The sequence below is a fragment of the Felis catus genome, chromosome C1, assembly GCF_018350175.1.
Source record: "Felis catus isolate Fca126 chromosome C1, F.catus_Fca126_mat1.0, whole genome shotgun sequence".
NCBI lineage: Eukaryota > Metazoa > Chordata > Mammalia > Carnivora > Felidae > Felis > Felis catus.
The window spans coordinates 21,799,646-21,825,149 of NC_058375.1; the positions used below are offsets into that span (position 1 = coordinate 21,799,646).

Sequence of the window (25,504 nt, forward strand, 5' to 3'; positions counted from 1 at the left end):
AGAAACGTTTCCTGCCTCTTACCCCAGTTCATCTTGGTGCACCTCCTCTGTGCTCCTAGAACACTCTATGCTCTCTCATAGCACTCTCACACATTTCTGTCATAGTCATTTTCACACCTAGAACAAACAAATCAATTGTTTGCTATTCACCTCTTCCGTTAGACTAGCTCTGTGAGGACAAGTGCTATTTTTAAATCCTTTTTTTGAAACTACAGTGGCTAGCACATGGGGGCATTCCTCAGGTATTTGTTGGCTAAATGCTGTGAATGGAATCATTTAAATTGAACATAAAAGTGCCAATTCTTATATACATTGATTTTTATTATTTTGTACACATTGTTTTTGATTTTGATTTGGACGTCTAGATACTGAAGCGATGGTTTATTCTATAAGGTCATTTACTTGGAGTCATATGTGATTGACACAAATCTGGGTTTGCCCTCTTTATGTCAAATTGGTGGGAATTCTAGCTCCAGAGTTCTAGAATGACTGTACAGTCTCTGTAAGAAACTTGGCATCTTCAGGTTACCTTGGGAGATTTCTCTGAAAAATAGTGGAAAATATAGAGTTGCCTCATAATGGTGGGAGATGTTCGTTCCAAAGTGGTAAAAAGTAGTCTTTGTTAAGAGTTCTGGATTGCATGGTATAAATGATGATTCTTGGGGCACCTGGATAGCTCAGTTGGTTAAGCATCTGACTTTTAACTTTGGCTCAGGTCATGATCTCATGGTTTGTGAGATCAAGTGCTGCATAGGGCTCTCTCCAAGTAGTGAGTAGCCTACTTGGGATTTTCTTTCTCCCTCACTCTCCGCTCCTTCTCTGTGATTGCTCCCCCTTTCTCTCTCTCTCTCTCTCAAAATAAATAAATAAACATTTAAAAAAATGATTCTCTGGGGTACCTGGGTGGCTCAGTTGGTTGGGAGTCCAACTTCGGCTCAGGTCATGATCTCACGGTTTGTGAGTTCGAGCCCCGCATCGGGCTCTGTGCTGACAGCTCAGAGCCTGGAGCCTGTTTCAGATTCTGTTTCCCTCTCTCTCTGCCCCTACCCCGCTTGTGCTCTGTTTCTCTGTCTCTCAAAAAGAAATAAATGTAAAAAAAAAAATTTAAAAATGATTCTCAGAGCTTCCACAAAACTTCCTAAATGGTGCTTTTACAGTTTTCCTTTGCTTTTGGACCTACAACAACTTTAAAGTTCTTTAATCATAATGAGAGATGAGGGTTACTGCTTTTCTGACAGGGCTTAAACAATTATGTATCTAGTTTTTATTCTAAGGAACAGTTTTATATTAAGTGGTATTTAAAAAATTTTTTTTCATGTTTATTTTTGAGAGAGAGAGAGAGAGAGAGAGCGTTTGCAGAGGAGGGGCAGAGAGAGACAGAGACACAGAACCCAAAGCAGGGTCTAGGCTCTGTGCTGCCAGCACAGAGCCCGATGTGGGACTCAAACTCACGAGCCATGAGATCTGACCTGGGCCGAAGTCGGACGCTCAACCGACTGAGCCACCCAGGTGCCCGTTAAGTGGTATATTTTTAACACATATTTCTTAATTTTCTATGTTAATTGTGGGAGAAGGGGAAAGAAAAGGAAATTAGTCCTCACTCTTGTGCTTATTGCCTGTTGTGATAACTATCTTTATTTAACAGTTAAAGTAGTATATAATCAAATATAAGACTGGTTTTCAAGTTCATTTCTTGGGTAGGGCCATTTCTTGGGCCTTTTGTCGTTGTGGATAGAGGGTGAGGAGGGGACACTTTTACTCTTCTTTTCTAAATATCACTGAAATTCAGTTTTAAGTCTTTTGGAGGAGAGAATGGGGAGGGATTGGGAGGAGTCATGAGAGGGGCTCCTGGGTACTAATAATGTTGAGCTTATGTGTTCACTTTGAGAATTTATTGATTTATACACTTATGTTTTAGGTACTTTTTTGTATGTTTCATACCAATAAAAATATTTTAAACAATTTAATTTAGAAGTTTCTCTTTAAACATTTCCAAGGAGCCTATGGAAGATGTTAATGGTGAGGCTCTTTCCAAGTGCCATTATTTTGCACGGTCTACCACAAGTGGAAGAACCTTGCCCACATGGTGTGTAGACCGTAAGTGGACTTGGAGAACAGTAAAAGGAGAGATTAGTGTGGGCAAGAGTAGTCAGAGAAAACAACATAACCATTCATCCAGTAAATATTAACTGAGCATGAACCATGTACCAGAAGCTGTGCTGACATAGAAACCTTAAATGAGATGGGCGCCTGGGGTGGGTCAGTTGGTTAAGCATCTGACTTCAGTCAGATCTCAGTTTATGAGTTTAAGCCCCAAATCGGGCTCTGTGCTGACAGCTCAGAACCTGGAGCCTGCTTCAGATTGTATGTTTCCCTCTCTCCCTACCCTTCCCCAGCTCATGCTCTCTCTCTCTGTCTCTCTCTCTCAAAAATAAACATTAAAAAAAAATTTTTTTTAAAGAAAACTTAAATGAGATTGGAGGTCAGAACTGGAGGGAAAAATAAGATGTGGGGGATGTTAACTAGTCTTGGTTACAGATCCCTACTACTCTTTATAGAATGATAAAATAACAAGGGCTCATTTAGCATTTCTTGTTTACTTAAGGCTTTATATACATGAACTCATTTAATCTTCATCATATGTCTCTGAGATAGGCTCTACTTCTGGTATCTCATCTAAATTTCCTCTAGTAGGTGAGGAAACTGAGATGAATAGATGCCTCAAATCACTCAGCTAGCTAATAGTGGAGCTAGGATTCAGGCCTAACTGTCTGGCTCCCTATTTCTCTGCTCAGATTTACTATCCTGTGTGAAGTTAGTATCAGACATGTAGGTTGACCTGGAGACTCTGTTCGATGACAGTCAGTAACCCTGCTCTGGTACTCTGTGGTTTATGTGTTTTTGGAGCTCTTTGTGAATGACTTTTCTTCTTTTTACAGACATGGCTGGATTCTGCCAAAGAAATAAAAAAGCAGGTTCGTGGTAAGTGAATATAGCCCTTTTTATAGTTCTTTCTTTCTTTTAGTAGGTCAGAGGAGTTTCAACCATTTTCTGGCTCTGAGTCACTTTAGAATCCTGACTATGGCAGATGGCTCTGGAATTGAGATAAAGCCTTCCCCTGGAAGGAGGAGATTCCATAATAGAAAGATACAGCAGAGGTGGACACTATTGAGATGTAGGTCAGATCTTGATTTTTTTTTTTTACAACTAGGCACAGTTGGGCAAGATTGGAACAGTTGAGAAAAACAAGTTAGAAAAGAACAAAGATAAGGAAAGAAAAAGGATATGGGAGTCCATTCTCAAAGGAGTTTGCTACCTTGTCCTCTTCCTTTTAAATTGTTCTGGACTGTTACATTCTAACCTTCGTGTTTTCCTCTCTGTAGTTCTTTTTGTCTGTTTTCAACAATCTTCTTCCAAACAGTTCTTCAGTTAGTAGAAGAACAAGAATTCCTTGCCAGTGGCCTTCAGACATTGTGGCTTTCTCTTAGCTCCAAGCCCACTAGTATATATTACTGTTGCACCCTCTGCTCAGATGCTGTCCTGAGATAAATATGTCTAGGTCGAAGAAAGCATAGATTAGTAGTTTGTAGCTCCAGGCCCAATGAGCTAACAGGTAGAGACTTTTTTCTTACTGTTTATGACTAAATGTACTTTTAGTTTACTTTATTTTTTTTTTAATGTTTTTAATGTTTATTTTTGAGACAGAGAGAGACAGAGTGCGAGTGGAGGGAGGGGCAGAAAGAGAGGGAGACACAGAATCTGAAGCAGGCTCCAGGCTCTGAGGTGTCAGCCCAGAGCCTTATGTGGGGCTCTAACTCATGAACTGAGAGATCATGACCTGAGGTGAAGTCAAATGCCTAACCGACTGAGCCACCTGGGCGCCCCTAGTTTACTTTATTTTTAAGGAAACTTCTAGAAACTGCAGAGGTTTAGTAAGTTAGTAAGTTTTAACTCTGTCATCTGAAAACAAATTTTTTCATTTGTTTCTTAAAAGAAAAACTTTGCTATGGTGATATGTTTTCCTTTAGACCCTATTTATAATCTATATTTCTCAAGATAGAAAAACAAAATACGTCTTTGGACTGGCAACTGTCCCTATTTGTTCCTTGACTATAAAATGTTTTAAATGCAAGTCAGAGCAAAAAATGTTCAGAATATTTGAGATATGATGAGAAAAACATAACTCCAAGTCCCTTTCGGTGAAAATTCTTAAATTTTTTTTTTTAATTTTAGGGAGAGAGTGTGTGAGAGAGAGGGGGAGTGAGAGAGGGGGAGAGGATCTTAAGCAGGTTCCACGTTCAGTGAGGAGCCACACGCCAGGCTTGATCCCACAACTCTTGGATTATAACCTGAGCCAAAATCAAGAGTTGGATGCTCAACCGACTGAGCCACCCAGGCACCCCTCAATGAAAATTCTTTTAATATGCAGTATTACTCAGGAACAAATGATTACATAAGAAGAGTAGTTAGGAAGAAAAGTTAAAACAGAATTTATGATGAGTAGAGAAGAATATCTAGTTGATTATCTTCCTGGCTATTGAAAAAAAATCTCTTGCTAAGAAAAAGAACCCGTGTTTGTCATTAAAACACACACACACACACACACACACACACACACACACACACACACACACACACAACAGGGCACCTGGGTGGCTCAGTCGGTTAAGCATCCAACTTTAGCTCAGGTCATGATCTCACAGTTCAGGAGTTCGAGCCCTGAGTCAGGCTCTGTGCTGACAAAGAGGAGCCCGCTGTGGGTCCTCCATCTCCCTCTCTACCTTCCCTTCCCCCACTTGCACTCCCTCTCTCTCCTTCTCTCTTTCTCTCAAAAGTAAATAAACTTAAAAAAAACCCTGCAACATAACAAAAATCCTTCCTTTAACGTTGGAAAGAAAAACCCTGTTTATAATAGAAACTTAAATAGGGAATCAAAAAGTAAATATTTTATTAAGCCGAAGAGAAGGTTGGCATTTATCTATCGCAAAGATTTTTTTTTTTGAATATTTTGCATCACACAGGTAATATGTACTCATTGTGAAAAATTGAAACATTATGGAAATACATCATGGAGAAAGTAAAAGGCCCCTAAATTCTATCCTCCAGATGCAATCACTGTTAAGTTGGTATAAGCTACAAGATTTTTTCTAGGCATATGGAAGTTTTTGCCTTTCAAAAATACAGTTATGCTATACAGTATTCTTGTCCCCCGAGTCCACAGGAGATGCGTTCTAGGTCCCCCGGTGGATGGCTGAAATTGTAGATAGTACCAAACCCTATATATAATGTGTTTTTTCCTAAACATATATGTCTATGATGAAGTTTAATTTATAAATTAGGCACAGTAAGAGATTAACAATAGGTAATAATAGAATAATTATAATAATATACTATAAAAAAGTTATGTGAATGTGATCTCTTTCAAATCATCTTATTATCCTGTACTCATCCTTCTTATGATAATGTAACATGATAAAATGCCTATGTGATAAGATGAAGCGAGGTGAATGATTTAGGCACTGTGACCTAGTCATAGGCTACTGTTGATCTTGTGACCACACATTAGGAGATCATCTGCTTCCAGGCTGTGGCTGTTCATGGAAAGGTGAAACCACAGATAAGGGGGGACTACTATACATTGTTATGTATTATGTATTGTATTATATTATGTATGCATTATGTAGTAGGCTATATATAGTTTTAAAATTTGTTTAAATAGGTGGTAGAAATATGTGGAGTAAAATGAAAAGATACAAATGAATCTAATGCAAAGTAAATTGCCCTTCTAACCCTGTGCTTTAACTCTTTGTGTTCTTTGCAGAGATGTACATACAAATATTTTAGTGTAAATAGATGCATATTTATATTAAGTTTTAATATATGTATATTTATAAAAATATTTAATATAATTTTTGTTTAATACGTATGTGTTTTAAATAAATGTTACATTTAATATGCATATGTTACATAAATATGTATTTGGTAGGTATGTTTCATATGTATTTAATATAAATATGCAACCAATATTTTTTATTTAACATAATTTGGAGTATTCTTTTAAAAATTTATTTTTTATTTTTATTCGAGAGAGAGAGCCTCCCTGTGGGGGAGAGGGGCAGAGTGAGAGAAAGAGAGAGAGAATCCTAAGCAGGTGCTACACTCAGCACAAAACCCAACATGGGGCTTGATCCCATGACCCTGGGATCATCACCTGAGTTGAAATCAAGAGTTGGATGCCTAACCAACTGAGCCACCCAAGTGCCCCATAATTTGGAATATTCTTCATATCAACATATATAAATTCACTTTGTTTAAAATTTTTCTTTTTTAAATTTAAATTTATTATTTTTTTTATAAATTCTTTCTCTCTCTCTCTCCTTTTTTTTTTTTTTTTTTTTAAAGTAAGCCCTATGCCCAATGTGGGGCTTGAACTCACAACCCTGAGATCAAGAGTCATATGTTCTACTGACTGATCCAGCCAGGCACCCTGTTTAAAAATTTTTTAATGATTATGTATTTGTAGCACCATACACACACACACACACACACACACACACACACACACACACACGTGTGTATGTGTGTGTGTATACAGGCAGTCCTGTTGATGGACATTTTGGTTTACTCTCAGTAGCTTGCTATTACAAACAAGGTTGTAGTGAACATTTTATATATATATATATATGTATATATATATATATATATACACACACATACTTACATGTTTCTGTAGATAAGTTCCTAGAAGTAGAATAAAAATATGAATATCTAAAATTGAAATAGATACTCACCAGCAATATTTTTTCCATATTAAAAAGATATAGAAAAGAATGGAGGTTAACCTAAGAAATATCCATGTACACATCACCCAGAATTAACATTTGTTAACATTTTAAATTTATAATAGAACAGAATAGTGCACGTAAGTTTTATCTTTTTTGTTTTCCTCTTAGTCCTATCCCCTTCTCTCCCTATCCATAGAAAACTATTTTCATAAGTTTGGGGTGTTTAAATCCATGTTTTTATATTTTATCTTATATATCCCATATCTATATAGTATGGATAATATTGCTTTGTCTGTGTTTGTTGTTTTTTTTTTAATTTCCCTCAGACAAACATGATCCATTTGAACCTTTTTCTGAGGTTTGTCAGTATCTCTCTTTCTCCTCCCAGCTGAATTCCCTTGGTTCTGAATAAGAGAGATTCCCCCTACTGAGTGTGGCTATCCACCTCCACCCCTTTCTGGAATAGTGCACAGCAAAAGCAAGAAATCCACATACCTTGTATATATACTGAAAAATACAGATCTATAACTTACCCAAATTATGTTTAAAAAATTGTGTAGTCCAGCTGTGCCCTTGCAAATGAATCTTCCTCTCCTTTTCCTGCAGAGGTCACAACTGTCCTGAATTTTGTGTTAATGATTTCATTGTATTTTTTAATGGTTTTTATTCCCTATGAATGTATACCTAAAAATATGGTTTACCTTTTCGAACATCATGTAAATTGAATTATATAATAGTTAATAATTTGTAACTTGCTTTTCTTATTCAGCATGAGTTTTGAAATTCATCTCAGGTGAAAACAAAATTTCACAAAACAATTCTTAATCTTTATTATGAAGGATATCCTGATTTTTTTTTGTTTGCATTCTGTTTCATTTCTAAAACTGCTGATTTTGACCTACTAAACTGATTTCACAATGGATCATGATCCACAGTTTTAAAAAAACACTTGATTTAGGATGTATGCCTGAAAGTGGAACTGCTAGATTATAGAGTACGTTTTAGTTTTACCAGATATTGCCAAATTGCTCTCCTTTACAATGGTTGTAACAGTTTACCTCCCCACCAGTAGTATGAGAATTTCTAGTTTCCTGTGTCCTCAGAAGGCAGGAATTTTTTTCAATCGTTAATTTAAAATATTTTTGATGTAACTTCAGGCCTAACGGAAAGTTGAAAGAAGCTGCAAAGAACTCCTGGATACCTTTTCCCCAGATTCCTCAAATGTTAATATTTTATTTTTTAAATTTTATTTATTTTTTTCCTGAGCCATGTTAAAGTTGTATCTTGACAGCACTTTTCACAATAGACAAAAGGGAGAAACAATCTAGTGTCCGTCAATAGATAATGGTTAAACAGAATGTGATATATGTGTGTGTGTGTGTGTGTGTGTGTGTGTGTGTGTGTGTGTGTGTATACAAATATTAATGGCCACATATTGTGGCCACAATAGATCCATAGAAACAAAACAGATTAGTGGTTGTCAGGGGTGGAGGTGGGGGTCAGTGAGTGAGTGACTGCTTAATGGATAGAGTCTCCTTTGGGAGTGGTGAAAGATTTTGAAACTAGATGGTGATGATGGTTGTATAACGTTGTGAATGTACTAAATGCCACTGAATTGTACACGAAATGTCCTGAATTGTATACTTAAAAATGGTTAATATTATGTGAATTTCACCTCAGTAAAAAAGAGAATAAGTTGCAGTTATGGTATCTCTCTACCTCTAAAATATCCTAAAACCTAGGAACTTTCTCATGTAACTATAATAGTTATTAAAAGCAGGAAATTAACATTGAAGCAATACTGCAACCCACAGACCTTATTTATCAGTTGTCCCAATAATAGTCTTTATAGCAAAATAAAGTCTATGGTGACATTTTGCTTTAGTTGGCACATCTCTTTAGATTTTTTGAGCTGGAGCAGTTCCTGAGTCTTTGAAGTATTTTATAACATTGATATTTTGAAGAGTCTAGGCTAGTTATTTCTTTTTTTTTTTTTGTCCAACGTTTATTTATTTTTGGGACAGAGAGAGACAGAGCATGAACGGGGGAGGGGCAGAGAGAGAGGGAGACACAGAATCGGAAACAGGCTCCAGGCTCTGAGCCATCAGCCCAGAGCCTGACGCGGGGCTCGAACTCCTAGACTGTGAGATCGTGACCTGGCTGAAGTCGGACGCTTAACCGACTGCGCCACCCAGGCGCCCCTAGGCTAGTTATTTCAATAATTGGTCACTTTGAGTGTGTTTGATATTTCTTCATAGTACATGAATCTTCAGTTTATGCACTTTGGTGAGAATGTTGTTGAAGTGTTGTTGAGTTAGAAGGCATGAATTTTAATGTTAACATTTTTTAGAGTTGTTCCAGTCACCTTTTTTTCCCCCACTAAATATTCTCCATAAGATATTACTAATTTTATGAATCATATTCCAGAAACAGTCACTAACTAAAGCTTAAGCTTAATATATTTTTTTTTAATTCCAAGTGACTTTTTTTAGTCTCTTTACTGCATTTAACCCTGAACTAGCTCACAGTGAACCTGAATATCTTCATTAGCAATATCCCAAACTTGCATCTCTTACATAGAGAAGAATGGGAACTGAAAATTTGAGTTTCTCTTCTTACGATTGCTGTTAAGAAAAGTAAAAGAGTTAGTACTTGAGACATTTATGTTTAGATATGGTTATTTCTAATACAGTTAAACTTTCCTGTTTGGGGTTGAATGGAGAGAAAAATGCAACTGGAATACAGGTGTTTGCTTTTGTTTTCATTTGATTACATCTAACAACATAAAGTCATTGGTGGATCTGGATTACTGGATAATTTTAATATATTAGTACCTCTTTTTTTTCTGAAGTTGTAGCATCCTCATATGACCTTCACAACAATGCTGTGAGATTAGTTCCTTTATTTCCTTCATTCACTCAACAAATATTTCTTGATCATCAATGTTCTACCAAGCACTGTTTTGAATCCTAGGGATATGCACCAAATAAAATAGCAAAAGTTCTTAGCCCCAGTAATTTGCATTTAAAGATTATCCTTTAAAGAAGGTAAATGTTTATATTTAATAAGTAGTACATGTATAAAATTCAAATGGTATAAAAGAGTACACAGTGAAAATAGGTCTTCCTCCTATATATTTCCCCTATCTTATCAGTTTTCGTCTCCTGGAGTTCCCCTTCCTAGTTTACCAACTACTATAATTGGTTTATTATATATCCTTATAGGGATTGCCTGTGCATGTGTAATCATACCTGTAACATAGACTTTTTTCTACCCTCCAACATTCATGGTTGCTTTCTATATGTATGCTATTCTTGACCTTAGTATGTTCTCACCTAACGCTGTATCTTGGAGATATATCTTCTCTTGCTAAATGAATATATATTTAGGTTGTTTTCAGACATTTTCTATTACAAACAATATCTTACACATATACCATTCTGACTTCATTTAAGCATATGTATAAATGCATTTATGGAAATAGAATTGCAAGGTGAAAGGATATATGCATTTTATGTTTAGAAAGATCTTGTCAAATTGTCCTCCATAGTGTACCAATTTATACTCATATCAGCAATAGATAATTGTGTTTATTTTCCACACCAACGATAGGTGTTATCAAGTATTTTATATCAATTAACCTAATACAGAGCTCAAAGAGAAAAAAAAATCACACTTTCAAACTCTTAAGTGGTTCTAAACAACTTTTTCTTTCTTAAATAAATATCAAATCTTTCCACAAAGCATGAGAATATTAAAAAAAACTCAGGAAAAGAAAATTTTGAATATTTTTGGTGCTCTAACAATCAGAAACTTAGGCATAAGCATACAATTCTTTTGTGTTTACCTTTACAGGTGTCCCCTGGAATTTCACCTTTAATGTCAAGTTTTATCCACCTGACCCAGCACAGTTAACAGAAGATATAACAAGGTAAATAATTTATTAATAGTTAAATATAGAATTAGTAATTCTCATTTTCATAAGCTCTGGGAATTTCCCTATTCAGAACTGAAGAAAAATTCTGTGCTATTAAAATGGGAAGTTTCTGGTCACTTCAAGACAGGTTTGCAAATAAGTGAGCCTTAAGGCCTCATTTATCTGTGATGTGCCTAGAGGAAATTGGCAGGGGAATTAACCTTGCTTCTAATGGGTATTATGACAAGTTGTGTACAGGACGCCTATAAACCACATGCCCTCCACAGGGCAGGATGCAAATATAGTGGTAAAATAGCTCTTCTACTTTTTCCCTTTGATACTCCTTCCCCACTGTGTTTTCTTTACAGGGATCAAAAAAGCTGAAGCCTGTGTTACTATTGTTTTTTCTTATCTCCCTTTTAAAGTATGTGATTAGGCAGTTTGTGAGTTCAAGCCCCGAATCGGGCTCTGTGCTGACAGCTCAGAGCCTGGAGCCTGCTTCGGATTCTCTGTCTTATTCTCTCTCTGCCCCTCCTCCCTCACGTGTGGTCTGTCTCTCTGTCTCTCAAAAATAAATGAAAATGTAAAAAAAAAAAAAAATTTTTTTTAAAGTGTGTGATTGGGGCGCCTGGGTGGCGCAGTCGGTTAAGCATCCGACTTCAGCCAGGTCACGATCTCGCGGTCCGTGAGTTCGAGCCCCGCGTCAGGCTCTGGGCTGATGGCTCAGAGCCTGGAGCCTGTTTCCGATTCTGTGTCTCCCTCTCTCTCTGCCCCTCCCCCGTTCATGCTCTGTCTCTCTCTGTCCCAAAAATAAATAAATGTTGAAAAAAAAAATTAAAAGTGTGTGATTAGGTACATAATCTTTATGAGCTGAATCTTTTTCAGTAATTTTTGAGCCCACTTGATTTATGAAATAAATCTTGTACTCTTTGAAAACAACTTACTGATTTCTTTTAGGAAAGTGACCTTTATTGGATTCTATATAAATATTAATATTAAAAAAGAAAATTGAAAACCAGCATATTGTAAAGAATACTATTATACATATTTATTTATATCCATAACATCCTTATACATATTAGGTGCTTGGCAAATGTTTGTTAAATTGAACTGTTGGTTACTGAGAAATGACTTTCTAATCTGATTTTGTTGTCAACTATCTGACTAATATACAGTTTCTATACCCCAGTTTTCATATCGCTCAAATAAGGGAATAGCCTAAGTAAACTCCAACTCTGATTGTTAAGTACAGTAAAACCTTGGTTTGTGAGCATAATTCATTCTGGAAACATACTTGTAATTCAAAGCACTTGTATATCAAAGAGAATTTCCCCATAAGAAATAATGGAAACTCAGATGATTCATTCCATATAATAATGACTACAATACTGTAATATAATACAAAATAATAAAGAAAATACAAAATATAAAGAAAAATTAACAAATTAACTTGCACTTAACTTTGAAAACCTTTGTGGCTGGTGTGAGGGAGATGAGAGAGGAGGGTTATTGTGTAGGATGACTTTCACTATCACTAACGGAATCACTTCTATTGGCTCAATGAAATCTTTTTCTTTTCGTGCACCTTTAACAAGGACACTATCCAATGACACTTGCTTTTGCCTCCTTTTGAGGATTTCGTGGAAATTGACAATGCGTTGTCATTAAACAGATTTATTGCTCAGACTGCCTCAGTCTTACTTGGGTGGTGCTTTTCTACAAAATTTTGCACTGTTTCCCCCATTTTATACATCTCCCTAATCTCATTTGAAGTGAGGGATTCTTCTGCTTTTTTTCTCCTCTTCCTCTTCTCCAGACGAGATGCAGACATAGACTTCTTATAAAAGCTTGCAATTTCGGCCACTTGCATAACTTGTTCATACTTCTTGATGATTTCCTTTTTAACTTCCGCTGTAATCATCTCCTTCTTCTTACCACCTTCTTTTCAACCTTTTTCTGAACGGGGCTATTGTATACGCTTGCAAATATGTTGACTACAGTATTAATAAACTCTTGTTATATACTCTATTTAATATAACTGGCAATAAGGCAGCAGAGGAAAGGGTCTATATCTGCAGGCAGCCGTGACCTAGAATGAAGCAAAGAATTCCTAAGCTTACTCTTGTACGGAAAAGCGATGGACTGTCCATCGGTGCTTTGAAGTTAAAAAAATGCACTAGTGCCAGTTGTGGGTGCCTTCCAACATTCTGAAAAATCACTGATTCCTACCAGATACCATCGCCTGAGACCGAGCATCAGAGCATGGGAGATGATCACCCACAATCCCACAGCGAGAGAAAGAACCATTGACTCAGTTGTGATCATGTGACTTTTGGCGTCATGTACTATTCATATTGCAAGACCTCGCTCGTTTATCAAGTTAAAATTTATTAGAATGTTTGCTCACTCACAGAACAAGTTACTCACAATCCAAGGTTTTATTGTACTGTGAAAGTTTTAAAAAATTATTCTTTGTCTAGATAATCCTTAGTACATTCTTGAAGTTGAGATGTCATCTCTGGCCTGAAAAAATTGTTTTGGTTATTTCATTTTCACATGTAATATTTGTCTCTTAAAGTTGCTTCTTATTCATCTTCCTTGAGGTTATGTATAAAACAATACAAATCCCTGAAATTTTTTGCTAATTACCCACATTTTAGAGGAGATTAAGATTCTTGTGATTTGGTTGGCATTCCTCTTTTTTTAAAAACATATGTAGGGGCGCCTGGGTGGCTCAGTCGGTCGAGTGACCGACTTCCGCTCAGGTCATGATCCCGCGGTCTGTGAGTTTGAGCCCCGCGTCGGGCTCTGTTTTGACAGCTCAGAGCCTGGAGCCTGCTTCTGATTCTGTATCTCCTTCTCTCTCTGCCCCTCCCCCACTCGTGCTCTGTCTCTCTCTGTCTCATAAATAAATAAACATTAAAAAAATCAAAATAAAATAAAAATAAAAAAATAAAAACGTGTGTAGTGACAAATTATAGATAGCAAAACGATTGTTGATATCTACATTATTTAACACCTTATTATGGTCAAAGCAAGGATATAATTCTAATTAATACAGGAATTTTCAATTTAATCATATCTCCCAGCTTTCCTGTTTGGTCAAACAGTCTGTATTGGTCAACTCAGAAAAAGTGCTAAGCAGGTCAGGATCACAGGTGTAAACATTATACTGATGGAGATGAATGCCTAACATGTAGGGGCACATGGTTGGTTTGTTCTACTGAACAGTTTTAACCCCAGTATGAATTCCCAACAATGTAGCACACTGGTGGCATCAGTCCTATAAGACGAGAGTGAATGGAAGGCTTAGCCCATCTTGAAGAGAAAACAGCTGAAAATGTTCATATCCTACTAAAAATGTGTCAATAATGTCATCTTTTTATGTGAAGGACAGTATCTACACATTTGGCAAAGCAGTTTGATAGAATGAGTCCAGTTTTGTAGCCAAACAGCCTTTATTACTATATGACATTGAGCAAGCTTAGTCTTTGAAACTGCCTCTCTATCTGTAATTTGGTGATGATACCCACCAAACACGTTTTTTTGTGAAGATTAGATGAGATAATTTATGTGTATATGGTACTTAATGTACTCAATAAAATATTAATTTCTTTACCTCCTTCAGACTTTTCCCAGTTTCTCCTCTTTTCTTTCTTTTTTATTATTGAGATATAATTGACATATAGTGTTATATTAGTTTCTGGTGTGCAACATAATGATTCAATATTTGCATATATTATGAAATGATCACAATAGGTCTAGTTCACATCCATCACCACACATAATTACAAAAATGTTTTTTTTCTGGTGATGAGAACTTTTAAGATCTACTCTCTTAGCAACTTCTTTTCTTTTTAAATTGCCTTCCAGACATGAGCCCAACATAAAGGTGTTTTTTTTTTTTTTTTAGTTTTTATGTGGAAAAATTTTAAACATGCAGAAAGGAAAAAATAATAGTATGATGAACAACCATGTACCCACTACCTAGGTTAAACAATTATTAGCATTATCTCATACTTACTTAATCTCTCTTGTTTTTCTCCCTCCATATCTCTGTCTCATTCCCCCTTTCTTCCTCTTTCTCTATATTTTGTTTTTGTTGTTACTGACATAGTAACATTTTTTCTCTTTTGGCTGTAGGTATTATTTATGCCTCCAGCTTCGACAGGACATAGTTGCAGGACGTCTGCCCTGTTCCTTTGCAACCTTAGCGCTATTAGGTTCTTACACCATCCAGTCTGAGCTGGGAGACTATGACCCAGAACTTCATGGTGCGGATTATGTTAGTGATTTTAAACTGGCCCCAAATCAGACCAAGGAACTTGAAGAGAAGGTCATGGAACTGCATAAGTCATACAGGTAAGTATGTTTCCAGGGTTTTTTCTGTGTTTGCTTTGGCAATAAGTTTAAACTCTTGACCTGGTTTGATTTGGTGTTTGTCTCGGAGGGAATGTGGTGCTGTAGAAAGAGTCAGCTCGATCCCCTCCACTGTTTGACTTTGAGCAGGTCATTTAAGTCCTTGGAACCTCCTGTTTTCTCATCAGAGTGATAGGTGTTGCATTGTAGGATGAAAACTAGATGAGGCAATATATGGAAAGCACTAAGCACTGTGTCTGGCACATAGTAGGTGCTCAATAAATGTTAGCTATTGTTATCTTACCTTTTTTCAGATTTTAAAATTATTATGCTATATATTAGATACTTTAAGATCATTAAAGCAGGGTTCTTAGGCTATCTGTACATGGATAAACTTCAGAGGACCCATGAACCCCCTGAAGGTATTTTTAAAAGTCTTGATTGAATTCAATGCTTTTTTTCATGGAGATTGTTGGTAATGTTGGGAGGTATCATCACACAGTGATCAAAAGCAAGGACTTATAGTCAGACTGAGCTGGGTTGAAATCTTGGCTCTGCTTGGTCCTGGCCTTGTGACCCCAAGTTATTCACTTAACCTCTCTGAGTCTCAGGTTCCTTTAAAAAAAAAAAAATTAATGTTTATATATTTTTGAGAGAGAGAGACAGAGAGAATGAGCAAGCAGGGGAGGGATAGGAAGAGGGAGACAGAGAATCCTAAACAGGCTCCACACTGTGAGAACAGAGCCTGATGTGGGGCTCCAAGTCACGAACTGTGACATCATGACCTGAGTTGAAATCAAGAGTTGGCAGCTTAATCGACTGAACCACCCAGGCGCCCTGAGCCTCAGGTTCCTTTAACGTCTGATGGAGATTATTACCTCAGAGTAAATAGAGCAATGGCTAGGATTAAAAAAGATACTGTGTGGAAAAACTTAATATAGTGTCTTACGCATTGTCAAAATTCAGTAAATGTTAGTTAATATTTTTAAAAATTAATTTATTTATTTTGAGAGAGACAGAGAGAGTGAGCAAGGTAAGGGCAGAGAGAGAGGGAGAGAGAGAATCCCAGGCAGGCTCCACACTGTCAGCACAGAACCCATTGCAGGGCTCGAACTCATGAACAATGAGGTCATGACCTGAGCCAAAGCTGAGAGTCAGAAGCACCCTGATGCCACCCAAGCACCCTGATGTTAGCTAATATTAAAGTGCCGGAATAATTTGTGTTTCTTTCTCTGTATGTCCCATTGTTACTTAAGTGACTTCTGTAGCTAAATTTTACAGCCTGCCTTAGCTTATTAACATGAATGTCTGATCTTGGCCTTGAGTCAGTACCCTGAGTTATGTTAGTGTGAGTTAGGAGAATCCAGCTATCTTCTAAGCCAGACATTTAAAAAATTTGTAAATATGTGAAATAATGTCACTTTTTTGTGTTACTACATTTTGGGAAAATACTGTTATTTTTCACACACAAAAAAGTTATGAATGTTAAAATATGAGTTTATTATTCTTTAAAGATTTAATAAAAATTTAACATTTTTCTTAGTTTTAATTTCTAATGTAGTAAATATTGATAGATATAACCCACATAAAGAAAAGCTGTTTGGAGCCCTCAATAAGTGTTGAGAGTGAAGGGATCCTAAGGTCAAAGTTTAAGAACCCCTGAGCTAGGTGATGAGATGGAAGCATGGGCTCTGGAATCAGCCTGTCTCACTTTGAGTGAGACTCTGTTCCTTATTAGCTTTATGACTCTTGTAAATTACATAAGCCCTCTGAGGTTCAGTTTTCTCATCTGAAAAATAAGGATAGTGATAGGAATTTTGTGATTGTTAAAAATATGAAGTGGTTAGCATAGTGACTAGTATATAGTGAGAGTATTTTTTAGCCTAATAATTCCTAACCCCATTTTACAAGTGATGGCTGTGAATCTGGGTTTAGGGAACTACTTTTTGTAACTTAACTGAATTTAAGCCCAAATAAGCGAAACGATCTCAAGAGATAGGTGGATATGGTCCAGTTTGATATTCTGTGAGGTATATGGATAGAAATTAAGCAGTAATAGATCTCCATGACTAGAAAATTTAGAGGTAAGTCATCTTGGAATTGCTCCTTTTTGGAAAGATTGGCACTCTTTACAAACAGAAAGCCAAATGGAAAATTTAATTATGTCCAACAACATGGCACTTTAAATAATCCAGAGAAACTTCTGCTGAAGCAGAAACATTTTACTATGCATTGAAAAGTACAAGCAAATACCACCCCGTTCTCAGATAAACAGAAGACTGCCTACGTACATGGAACCCTTAGTTAGTGGCCCTTTGCCCAGACGGAGACTTTGAAGCTATAATTAACTTTAAATTTATCCTAGCAAATCAAGCTTTAAAATGAATTGCCGTCCATGTATGGGTACTAGGAAAGTATGTAAACTTGTCAGTTGCCCCCCACTTAATTATTTGAAATCTCAGTCCTTAATTAGGAGATGCAACAAACATTATTAAAAGGCTGTCACATAACATTGGAATTCACTGAATGGCTCTATATCCGGACCACACTTGCTCAAAATAAATACAGAGAAACTTTGTTTTAGTTTCTCTTTTTAATGAGCAGGACTTAACCAGTGCCAAAGCTCTCTGGTTAGATGCTTTTGTAAGTTTGCAGTCCGTTCAAGTAGTAAATTATGAGGTGGTACTGAATAAATTCACAATGGTTTAGAGGTATCTAACCTCTTCCCAGCTAGTTTATTATACTTCAGGAGTCTGTGAATCTGGGTTTAGAGAACTACAGAACTAAATTTTCCAAGAAAAATTTAGGAGAAACCATGATCTTTAAAATTTTAAGGTGAAAATAATTTAAATTTAATTTGTGATATTAAATTTGTAAAATAAATGTGTTGTATTTATATGTACAGTTCTGTGAGTAGTGGGATTATGAGAGATTTTATTTCCCCCCATGTTCTTATACAATGAATGTGTATGATTTTTATAATCATAAATAGCTTCCTGAAACAATTTTGTTTTGCCATTAGGTAGCATAGAGGAAGATAGTCATCCATGCAGAGAGGCCATCTGGCTGGGGATATTGGGGTCTAAGCAGGGTGGAGAGAGTTATTCATGGATAGGGGGCCAGCCTGGCATGAAGAGCCAGAGCTCAAACAGTATGAAGTGGGCACGTGGTGGTAGTTATGAGAGGCAGAGCAGATTGAGAAGGGCATCCATGTGGGGGTAAGGCCTGCATTGGGTGGAGGCCATCCACATGGGGTGGTACCTGATACAAGGTGTTGAAGCCTGGGCAGGGTGAAGAAGATGTCCATGGAAGGGATAGCCTACCACTAGAAGTCAGAACCTGAGTGAGGTAATGAGGGCATCCCTGTGTGGGGAACAACCCAGCATGGGGGGTTTAGAGTCCAGTCAAGGTGAAAAGGGCATCCATGTAGGGGAGGAGTCAGTGGTAGCAATGAGAGATTGGTTATGTACAAGGAGTTGATCAAATTAGTATATTAATGATAATGGGAGTCAGATTTCTTACTGTCAGTAAAGGGTGATACACAGTATGGAGAGGGAGAAACCCTGTGGTATTGCATTAAAACTGGAGGTGTCAGTGCTAATTCATGATTTCTGATAGATAGATGTGTAAATAGGCGCGCGCGCGCACACACACACACACACACACACACACACACACACACACACACACATACTAACATACTCTAAGTCTACGTTGTTCTAGAAGGAGGTACTTTAAAAATGCCAGAAATGACCAGAAGGGTACAGAATCCAGCTTGGGGAGGCTCCCACTGGCCAAATCTGGTCCAATTTAAGCACTAAAATAAATAAGGAAAATAATTGATTATATTGCATTGAATAAAATGAGAATCTCTGAGTCCATACTGATATAAAGGAATAAGTTGAAAGTTTAATAAGGAATAGGATATTCAAAGGTTTCAAACTATATTCCCACAAAATGGTTATTAATTGCAAAGAGATAAATAGGAATTTCACAGCGGAGAAGCCTGGCAACATCAGTGATGAAAAAGAACATCATCCACAAGAGGACAAGTTGAAATTGTGTACTTACCACCTGATAGGATGCAGTGAGAACGCAGAGCCATTTCTGTGCTATTCTTGTCAAAGATGCAAAACCTGAATCAACTCATGGAGAAACATCAAGCCCAAATTGAGGGTCATTCTGTAGAATAACTGGCCTGTGATCCTCACAAGGTCAAGATTATGAAAGTCAGGGAGAGATTAAGGAACTGTTCCAGACTGAAGAAGACCAGAGACATGAACTCAGTGACACTCCTGTACTCACTAAGCTGGGCCTTTCTGCTGTACAGAACATAATTTTTTTTAAGCTTATTTATTTTGAGACAGAGAAGGAGAGTGCGAGCAGGGGAGGGGCAGAGAGAGGAAGAGAGAGAGAGAATCCCAAGCAGGCTCCACACTGTCAGTGCACAGCCCAATGCAGGGCTCGAACTCACAAACCCTGAGATCATGACCTGACCCGAAACCAAGAGTCAGATGCTTAACCAACTGAGCCACTCAGGCGTCCCTGTACAGACCATTTTTTAAACAAATGACTAAACTTGAGTGGGGTCTGAGGATTAGATAGCAGTAATGTATTAAAATTTATTTCGGGGGGCGCCTGGGTGGCGCAGTCGGTTAAGCGTCCGACTTCAGCCAGGTCACGATCTTGCGGTCCGTGAGTTCGAGCCCCGCGTCGGGCTCTGGGCTGATGGCTCAGAGCCTGGAGCCTCTTTCCGATTCTGTGTCTCCCTCTCTCTCTGTCCCTCCCCCATTCATGCTCTGTCTCTCTGTCCCAAAAATAAATAAACTTTGAAAAAAAAATTAAAAAAAAAATAAAATAAAAAATAAAATAAAATAAAATAAAATTTATTTCGGGGCACCTGGGTGGCTCAGTCAGTTAAGCATTCGACTTCGGCTCAGGTCATGATCTCACGGGCTGTGAGTTCGAGCCCCACATCGGGCTCCGTGCTGACAGCTCAGAGCCTGGAGCCTGCTTCAGATTCTGTGTCTTCCTCTCGCTCTGCCCCTCCCCTGCTCATGCTCTGTCTCTCTATGTCTCAAAAATAAATAAAAACATTAAAAAAAAAAGAGTTATTCCTGCTTTTGATGGTTGTATTGAGGTTACATAGAAAAATGTCCTTGTTTGTAGGAATTACACGTTAAAGTGTTGGGAGAGATGGGTGATCAGGTTGACAGTTTGCTCTGAGATAGTTCAGGAAAATATTATTTGCACTGTAGGTAACTTTTAAGTTTAAGTGTGTTTCAAAAATGTTTAAATTATATTAAAAATTTTTCATGCAAACATCAGCCAAATTTCAAATATAAGTATTATTTTCAACTAACAAAGAAATTCATAGCTTTAAAGATCTCTTCTTACTACTTGTCCTTAATATAATTTATTTATTTATATTAAAAAAATATATTATTATTTAAGTAATCTCTACACCCAACAGGGGGCTGGAACTCACGACCCCAAGATCAAGAGTCACATGCTCTTCCAACTGAGCCAACCAGGTGCCTCTGCCCTTAATATAATTTTAAAGCATGCTTACTTAGAAAAGCCTTTAACCACATAGTCTGAAACTTAAATCTGTATTTAAATTGACCCTATTAATGTCCCTTAGAGTTGGAGGAATAAAGATAGAGAAGATTTTATCATGATTGCCTCGTTTAATGTTTTAAAATTTGCCTTCAAGTTCAAGTGATCAGTTATTTCTCTTTTATGAATTATGTATAAATGTTCCACTGTACCATCATCAGAAACCTAAAGTTGCAATAATAATAAACATTAATATTTTGCAGGCAGTTTCACAACCATTATCTCATTTTATCCTACTAATCACATTCATTCATTCAGTAAAATAAAAAATTCATTGCCTATCCTAGTCTCTGGAATTAGGTATTATTATGAATCTTCCTTTATAGTTAGAAGATTGAGGGAGACGCCAGGTCACCACTCTCAAGTGCAGGACGCATGATTCCAGCTTGAGTAATGCGACTTGAATCCTGCCTAAAGCCTTCTGCCTTAAAGTCACAACTTGTCTGTGGCTATGTTATCCCTCAGGGCCTATTTCTTCACCACAAAATCAAACTGTTGGACTCTATAATCTTCAAGCTCCAATCCAGCTTCAAAACCTAAAAATTCAAGCCATCGATAATAACAACAATAACAAAAACTATAAAATGATTAGGAGTAACCTTAACTAGAAAAGTATATAACTTATATGGGGGAGGGGGGTGAGCGGGAGGAACAACCCTGTAAAATTTTCCTGAGCTGTTTTTAGTGACGTGAATATACAGACTTGCACATGTGTTAATTTTCCCACTCTCCTTTTTGTGTGTGTGTTCAAGTTTTAGATCTATTAGTAAATAGAATTCAGGTGTGATGATTTAGTGCTTGTGAAAAAAAGTTTATTTGGGGAGGCTGAGTCATTAACAGAGCTGCATCCTCTCTCCTGAGATTTTGGTGGTTGTTCCAAGGAACCCTTTGTTCTTTTTAATGAGACTAAGGACAGATGGATTTAGAAGAGACTTTTTTCCATTAAATGAATAGGCTACTGCTGCTTTGTATAGTTTAAGGCAGTCCTCCTGGAAGCAGGCATTTACTCGGTTTTTCTTCGGAGGTGTGGCGGCATTATTGTCAGTGTGAAGTCATATTTGATTGGCCTGAATTGTGCAGCACTAGGAGTGATGTCTTTTTCTTCAAAGCTCAACATAACAGCTCATGAGCACTTTTCAAAAGAGGGGAAGGTTATAAAGGAGAAGGAAAGACCATCACAGTGACCATTTAGACAGTGAGACTGATTGTTTTCAAACAGATCTAATTCATTATATGCCTAGTAATGAAGACATCTTAATAACAGAGAAAGCAGCCCCATTATCTACATGCTTCTATTAACCAATTTATTTTGTTTAGATCAGTGGGCAGGACACCATCTGTTACCAGAAATTTTCTTTTCATCAAGCCTGTCCCCATTAAGAGTCGCCAGTTAAGTAACTTCAGCTGCCCTCCTGTTTAATTTCCATAATAATTCAGGAGTACACAGAGAAAAAGGCAGCTAAGAGGATATTGTAAATTGTACCATGCCCTCAGAGGATTTAGTTTGGTCGCCTCCTTGGCAAGAAAAATTAGTGGGAGGAGCTTGTGTGTGTTAGAGAAAAAGGCTGAGGAGAGGGAGGGTAGAATGGATGGTGGAAGCTTTAAGGAAACTGTTAAGCAAGATTTGTTTTAAAACCTTTTTTTTCTAATAGCTTTTTGGTGACTTTGTTTTTCTCTGAGATCTCTTTTACTAAGGCATATTTCAATGATTTAGACACAGGTAGTGATAAGAATCCTTTTCCCTAATATTCTGCTTTCAGGACTATGAAATATATCCATGTACATCTTGGTATATATATATATATATATATATATATATATATATATATATATATATATATATATATATATGTTTGTGTGTTTATATGAAGTACAACTAATATATGAGTGTTATTATTGTAAATGTTGGCACTGTGATGCTCTATTTTCAATTTTTATTCTACCAAAGGTCCATGACTCCAGCTCAAGCTGACCTGGAATTTCTTGAGAATGCCAAAAAGTTGTCTATGTATGGTGTTGACCTTCATAAAGCAAAGGTAATGATAATTTTGGCCTTTGTTACTGAGCGTGTATCAGACCTGGGTCATATAATACTTGTTACCAACTTGCATCTGGGGTACTATAAAACATTGAAAAAAGATAGTTCTTGTTAGAACTTTAAGTGTATAATTTGAATTGCTCCTTTGCAATTCCACCGTCAGAATGCCACTTCACATCTAAGCCCCTCTAAGGATCAAAGGTACAGCACAGAAGTGATATTTTCCTAAATATTTGAAAATATAGAGATAGCAGCCAACATCACTTACATCAGAATCACCTGGAACGTTTATTAAGTATACAGAGTCTCAAGCTCCTCCCAGATTTACTGAATTGCTTTGAACAAGATGCTAGATCTCCAAGTTTACTAAACATCTCAAATTATGCTCATTCACACCTGAATCACACCTGAGAACCATTGACTTAAGGTAATGGTTCTCAAAGGATGGCCTCATAACCAACATTTAGCATCATCTGGGAACTTGTGAGGCACATTTCAAGCCCCATCCCAGACTTACTGAATCAGAAATGCTACACGTGGAGCCCAGCAATCTCTGTCTATAAGCTCTTTCTATAAGCTCTCCAGGTGATTCTAGTGCACGTGGGATGAACCACAGGGTTCATTTGGAAACTACTGGGTTAAGAATTGTAAACTTGGGCTTTAACGGTTGTTCTGCCTCATATAACCTAACAAATAAATACTTAAGGGAAGTTCCTTGACTTCTCTCGTCTTCAGCTACTGAAATGGCTGGGAGTGGTGAGGGTGTGTGTGTGAGGAGTTTGTGAGGGAATGGGCTCAAGAGATAATATGAAGCTCATTTTTTAATTTTTATTTTTACAATTAAAAAAACTTTTTTTAATGTTTTTTTTTTTTGAGAGAGAGAGAGAGAGAGAGAGAGCACGAGTGGGGGAAGGGAGAGAAAGATGGAGACACAGAATCCGAAGCAGGCTGCAGGCTCTAAGCTGTCAGCACAGAGCCCTATGTGAGGTTTGAACTCACAAGATGTGAGATCATGACCTGAGCCGAAGTTGGACGCTTAACCGACTGAGCCACCCATGTGCCCCAATATGAAGTTCATTTAGAGGAACTTAATAACTAAGATGCATCATGAGGGGACTCAAAACCATGTCCAATGAGAAAGCAAAGGAATACAGATACTTAGCCCACAGAAGAGAAAATTTAGGGAAGATGTCTTTGTGTGTTTGAAGGATAACTGTGTGAAGTAGACATTTCACTATGCCTCCAAATATAAAGCTAGAGCTGGTAAAATGGAAATTACAGGGAAATACTATTCAGCTCGGTTTGACAAATTGCTTAACAGAGCTATTCTAAGATGGAATGGGTTACCTCATTCCATAGCGAGTGTTCTGTCGCTGGAGATATTCCAGAATCGTACAATAATCGCTTGGTAGGAATTTAGAAAAGGACATTCAAATATCTGGTGTGTGATTGGACTAACATGACCTTTCATGCTTCTCCCACCCTGAAAATCTGGTATGTGAAGATTTTTCCTTCCTTATTAGAGTCCATTAATTCTAATAAAATTTCATTACATGTTAGTGGTTTTTCTTAAAATGTTGCTCTGGATTGTTTGGGGCTGGGTACTTCTGTGAATCTGTAAAGTAGACGGCAGAAAAATCAGAATTGAAATTGTTTGGTTTTGCTTCTCAGTTCTTGCTGCAGGCTGATATCGTTGCTGTAATTATCAGGAATAGATGAAGAAGTCAGGCAGCATGTTCCTTTCCCAAATGTTGTAAAGCAAATTGTTTCTCCAAAACATAATTAAGAGAGGGGTGTAGTTGTACCCACAGGCTTTAAGAATTTAAGAGGGCATCTTCTGGGAAATTCTCAGTTATATAGTCATTGAGTTTATAATTTTTACTTCTCGGTTTTTTTTGTACATAACACATATGCCATTAACATGTTTCTCTATACTCATTTTGGGGAAGGGAGTAGTCAAGAAACATTTGATTCTGGGTTTTGATTACCTATATAAATAGTTGTCTGTAGAGATTTATTCAGGTGAAATTTATTCCTTATTAGACAGGGATGATTAATATATATTTAATTTTAAAAAATTACTAAAGAGGCATATAAATATGTCTTTATCTTATCTCGCTGTTCCTTCTTGACTTTGGGATGATATTTATAATTTAATATACTTAACATCAGTAATTACAAAAGTCTGAGATTCTCCATACTGAGTTTATATAGGAAGAGAACTCCTTTACTTACCATGATTTTTGGATGAGTGGCCACGTTATCATAAAAAGAACAAGAATTATAATTGTGCATGCATATTTGGTAGTAGACATAGCCCTCAGCCCTAGCCTCTAGAAGTCATGTGGTCTACTGACTTAAACATACATGTATAGGACATAGGTAGCTACCGTAGCTACCATAGTTATTATTTACTGATTATGATAGTGGCAAGTTTGAGTATTTTAGAACTGGGAGACCAAAATGAGAACATGAATGTTTACCCTAGAATTCTCATATGCAGACAGGCATGGTAAAAGTAGATTAGTGTCTCTTTTTGGATTATTAAGGAACACCTTTTTGGAAGATACAGAGGCTCAGTTTTATGGGAGAAGTGTTATAAAGTTAGATGAGGTGCAAGCCCAATGACATTTCACAATGGCTTTGGGGAGTGGCGGTGGTGGTTATCTTGCTCCTTAGAGTAGTTAGTTCCTTCAGTGGGTAAGATGTGTGCATGTCAGTATTTCTTGGACCTGAGAAGAGCGGATGTTCACTCATGGTGGTATAGTAACATTTTTAGTAACATAT

At 37.1% G+C, this 25,504-nt stretch overlaps 1 protein-coding gene and 1 long non-coding RNA gene across 24 annotated transcripts in view; one reads left to right on the top strand and one right to left on the bottom strand.

Annotated features, from left to right (window-relative positions):
• Nucleotides 1-25,504, top strand: part of EPB41 (erythrocyte membrane protein band 4.1) — a 200,414-nt gene that overhangs the window by 106,466 nt on the left and 68,444 nt on the right. For all 21 annotated transcript variants that reach the window (XM_019836513.3, XM_019836510.3, XM_023258386.2 and 18 more), the window contains 4 exons: nt 2,940-2,982; nt 10,641-10,716; nt 14,845-15,063; nt 22,628-22,715. In XM_019836513.3, coding sequence (XP_019692072.2) covers nt 2,940-2,982; nt 10,641-10,716; nt 14,845-15,063; nt 22,628-22,715 — 426 coding nt within the window. The remainder of the gene's footprint in view (nt 1-2,939; nt 2,983-10,640; nt 10,717-14,844; nt 15,064-22,627; nt 22,716-25,504) is intronic.
• On the bottom strand, nt 204-25,126 carry LOC123379538. 3 transcript variants are annotated; one of them, XR_006584101.1, is made up of 3 exons: nt 24,953-25,126; nt 9,620-9,754; nt 204-543 (listed from the first exon to the last, which is right to left on the bottom strand). It is a non-coding gene; the product is annotated as an uncharacterized LOC123379538 (long non-coding RNA). The 3 variants fall into 3 exon arrangements; XR_006584102.1 differs by lacking the exon at nt 204-543 and adding an exon at nt 7,319-7,385; XR_006584100.1 differs by lacking the exon at nt 204-543 and having other exon boundaries at nt 9,526-9,754.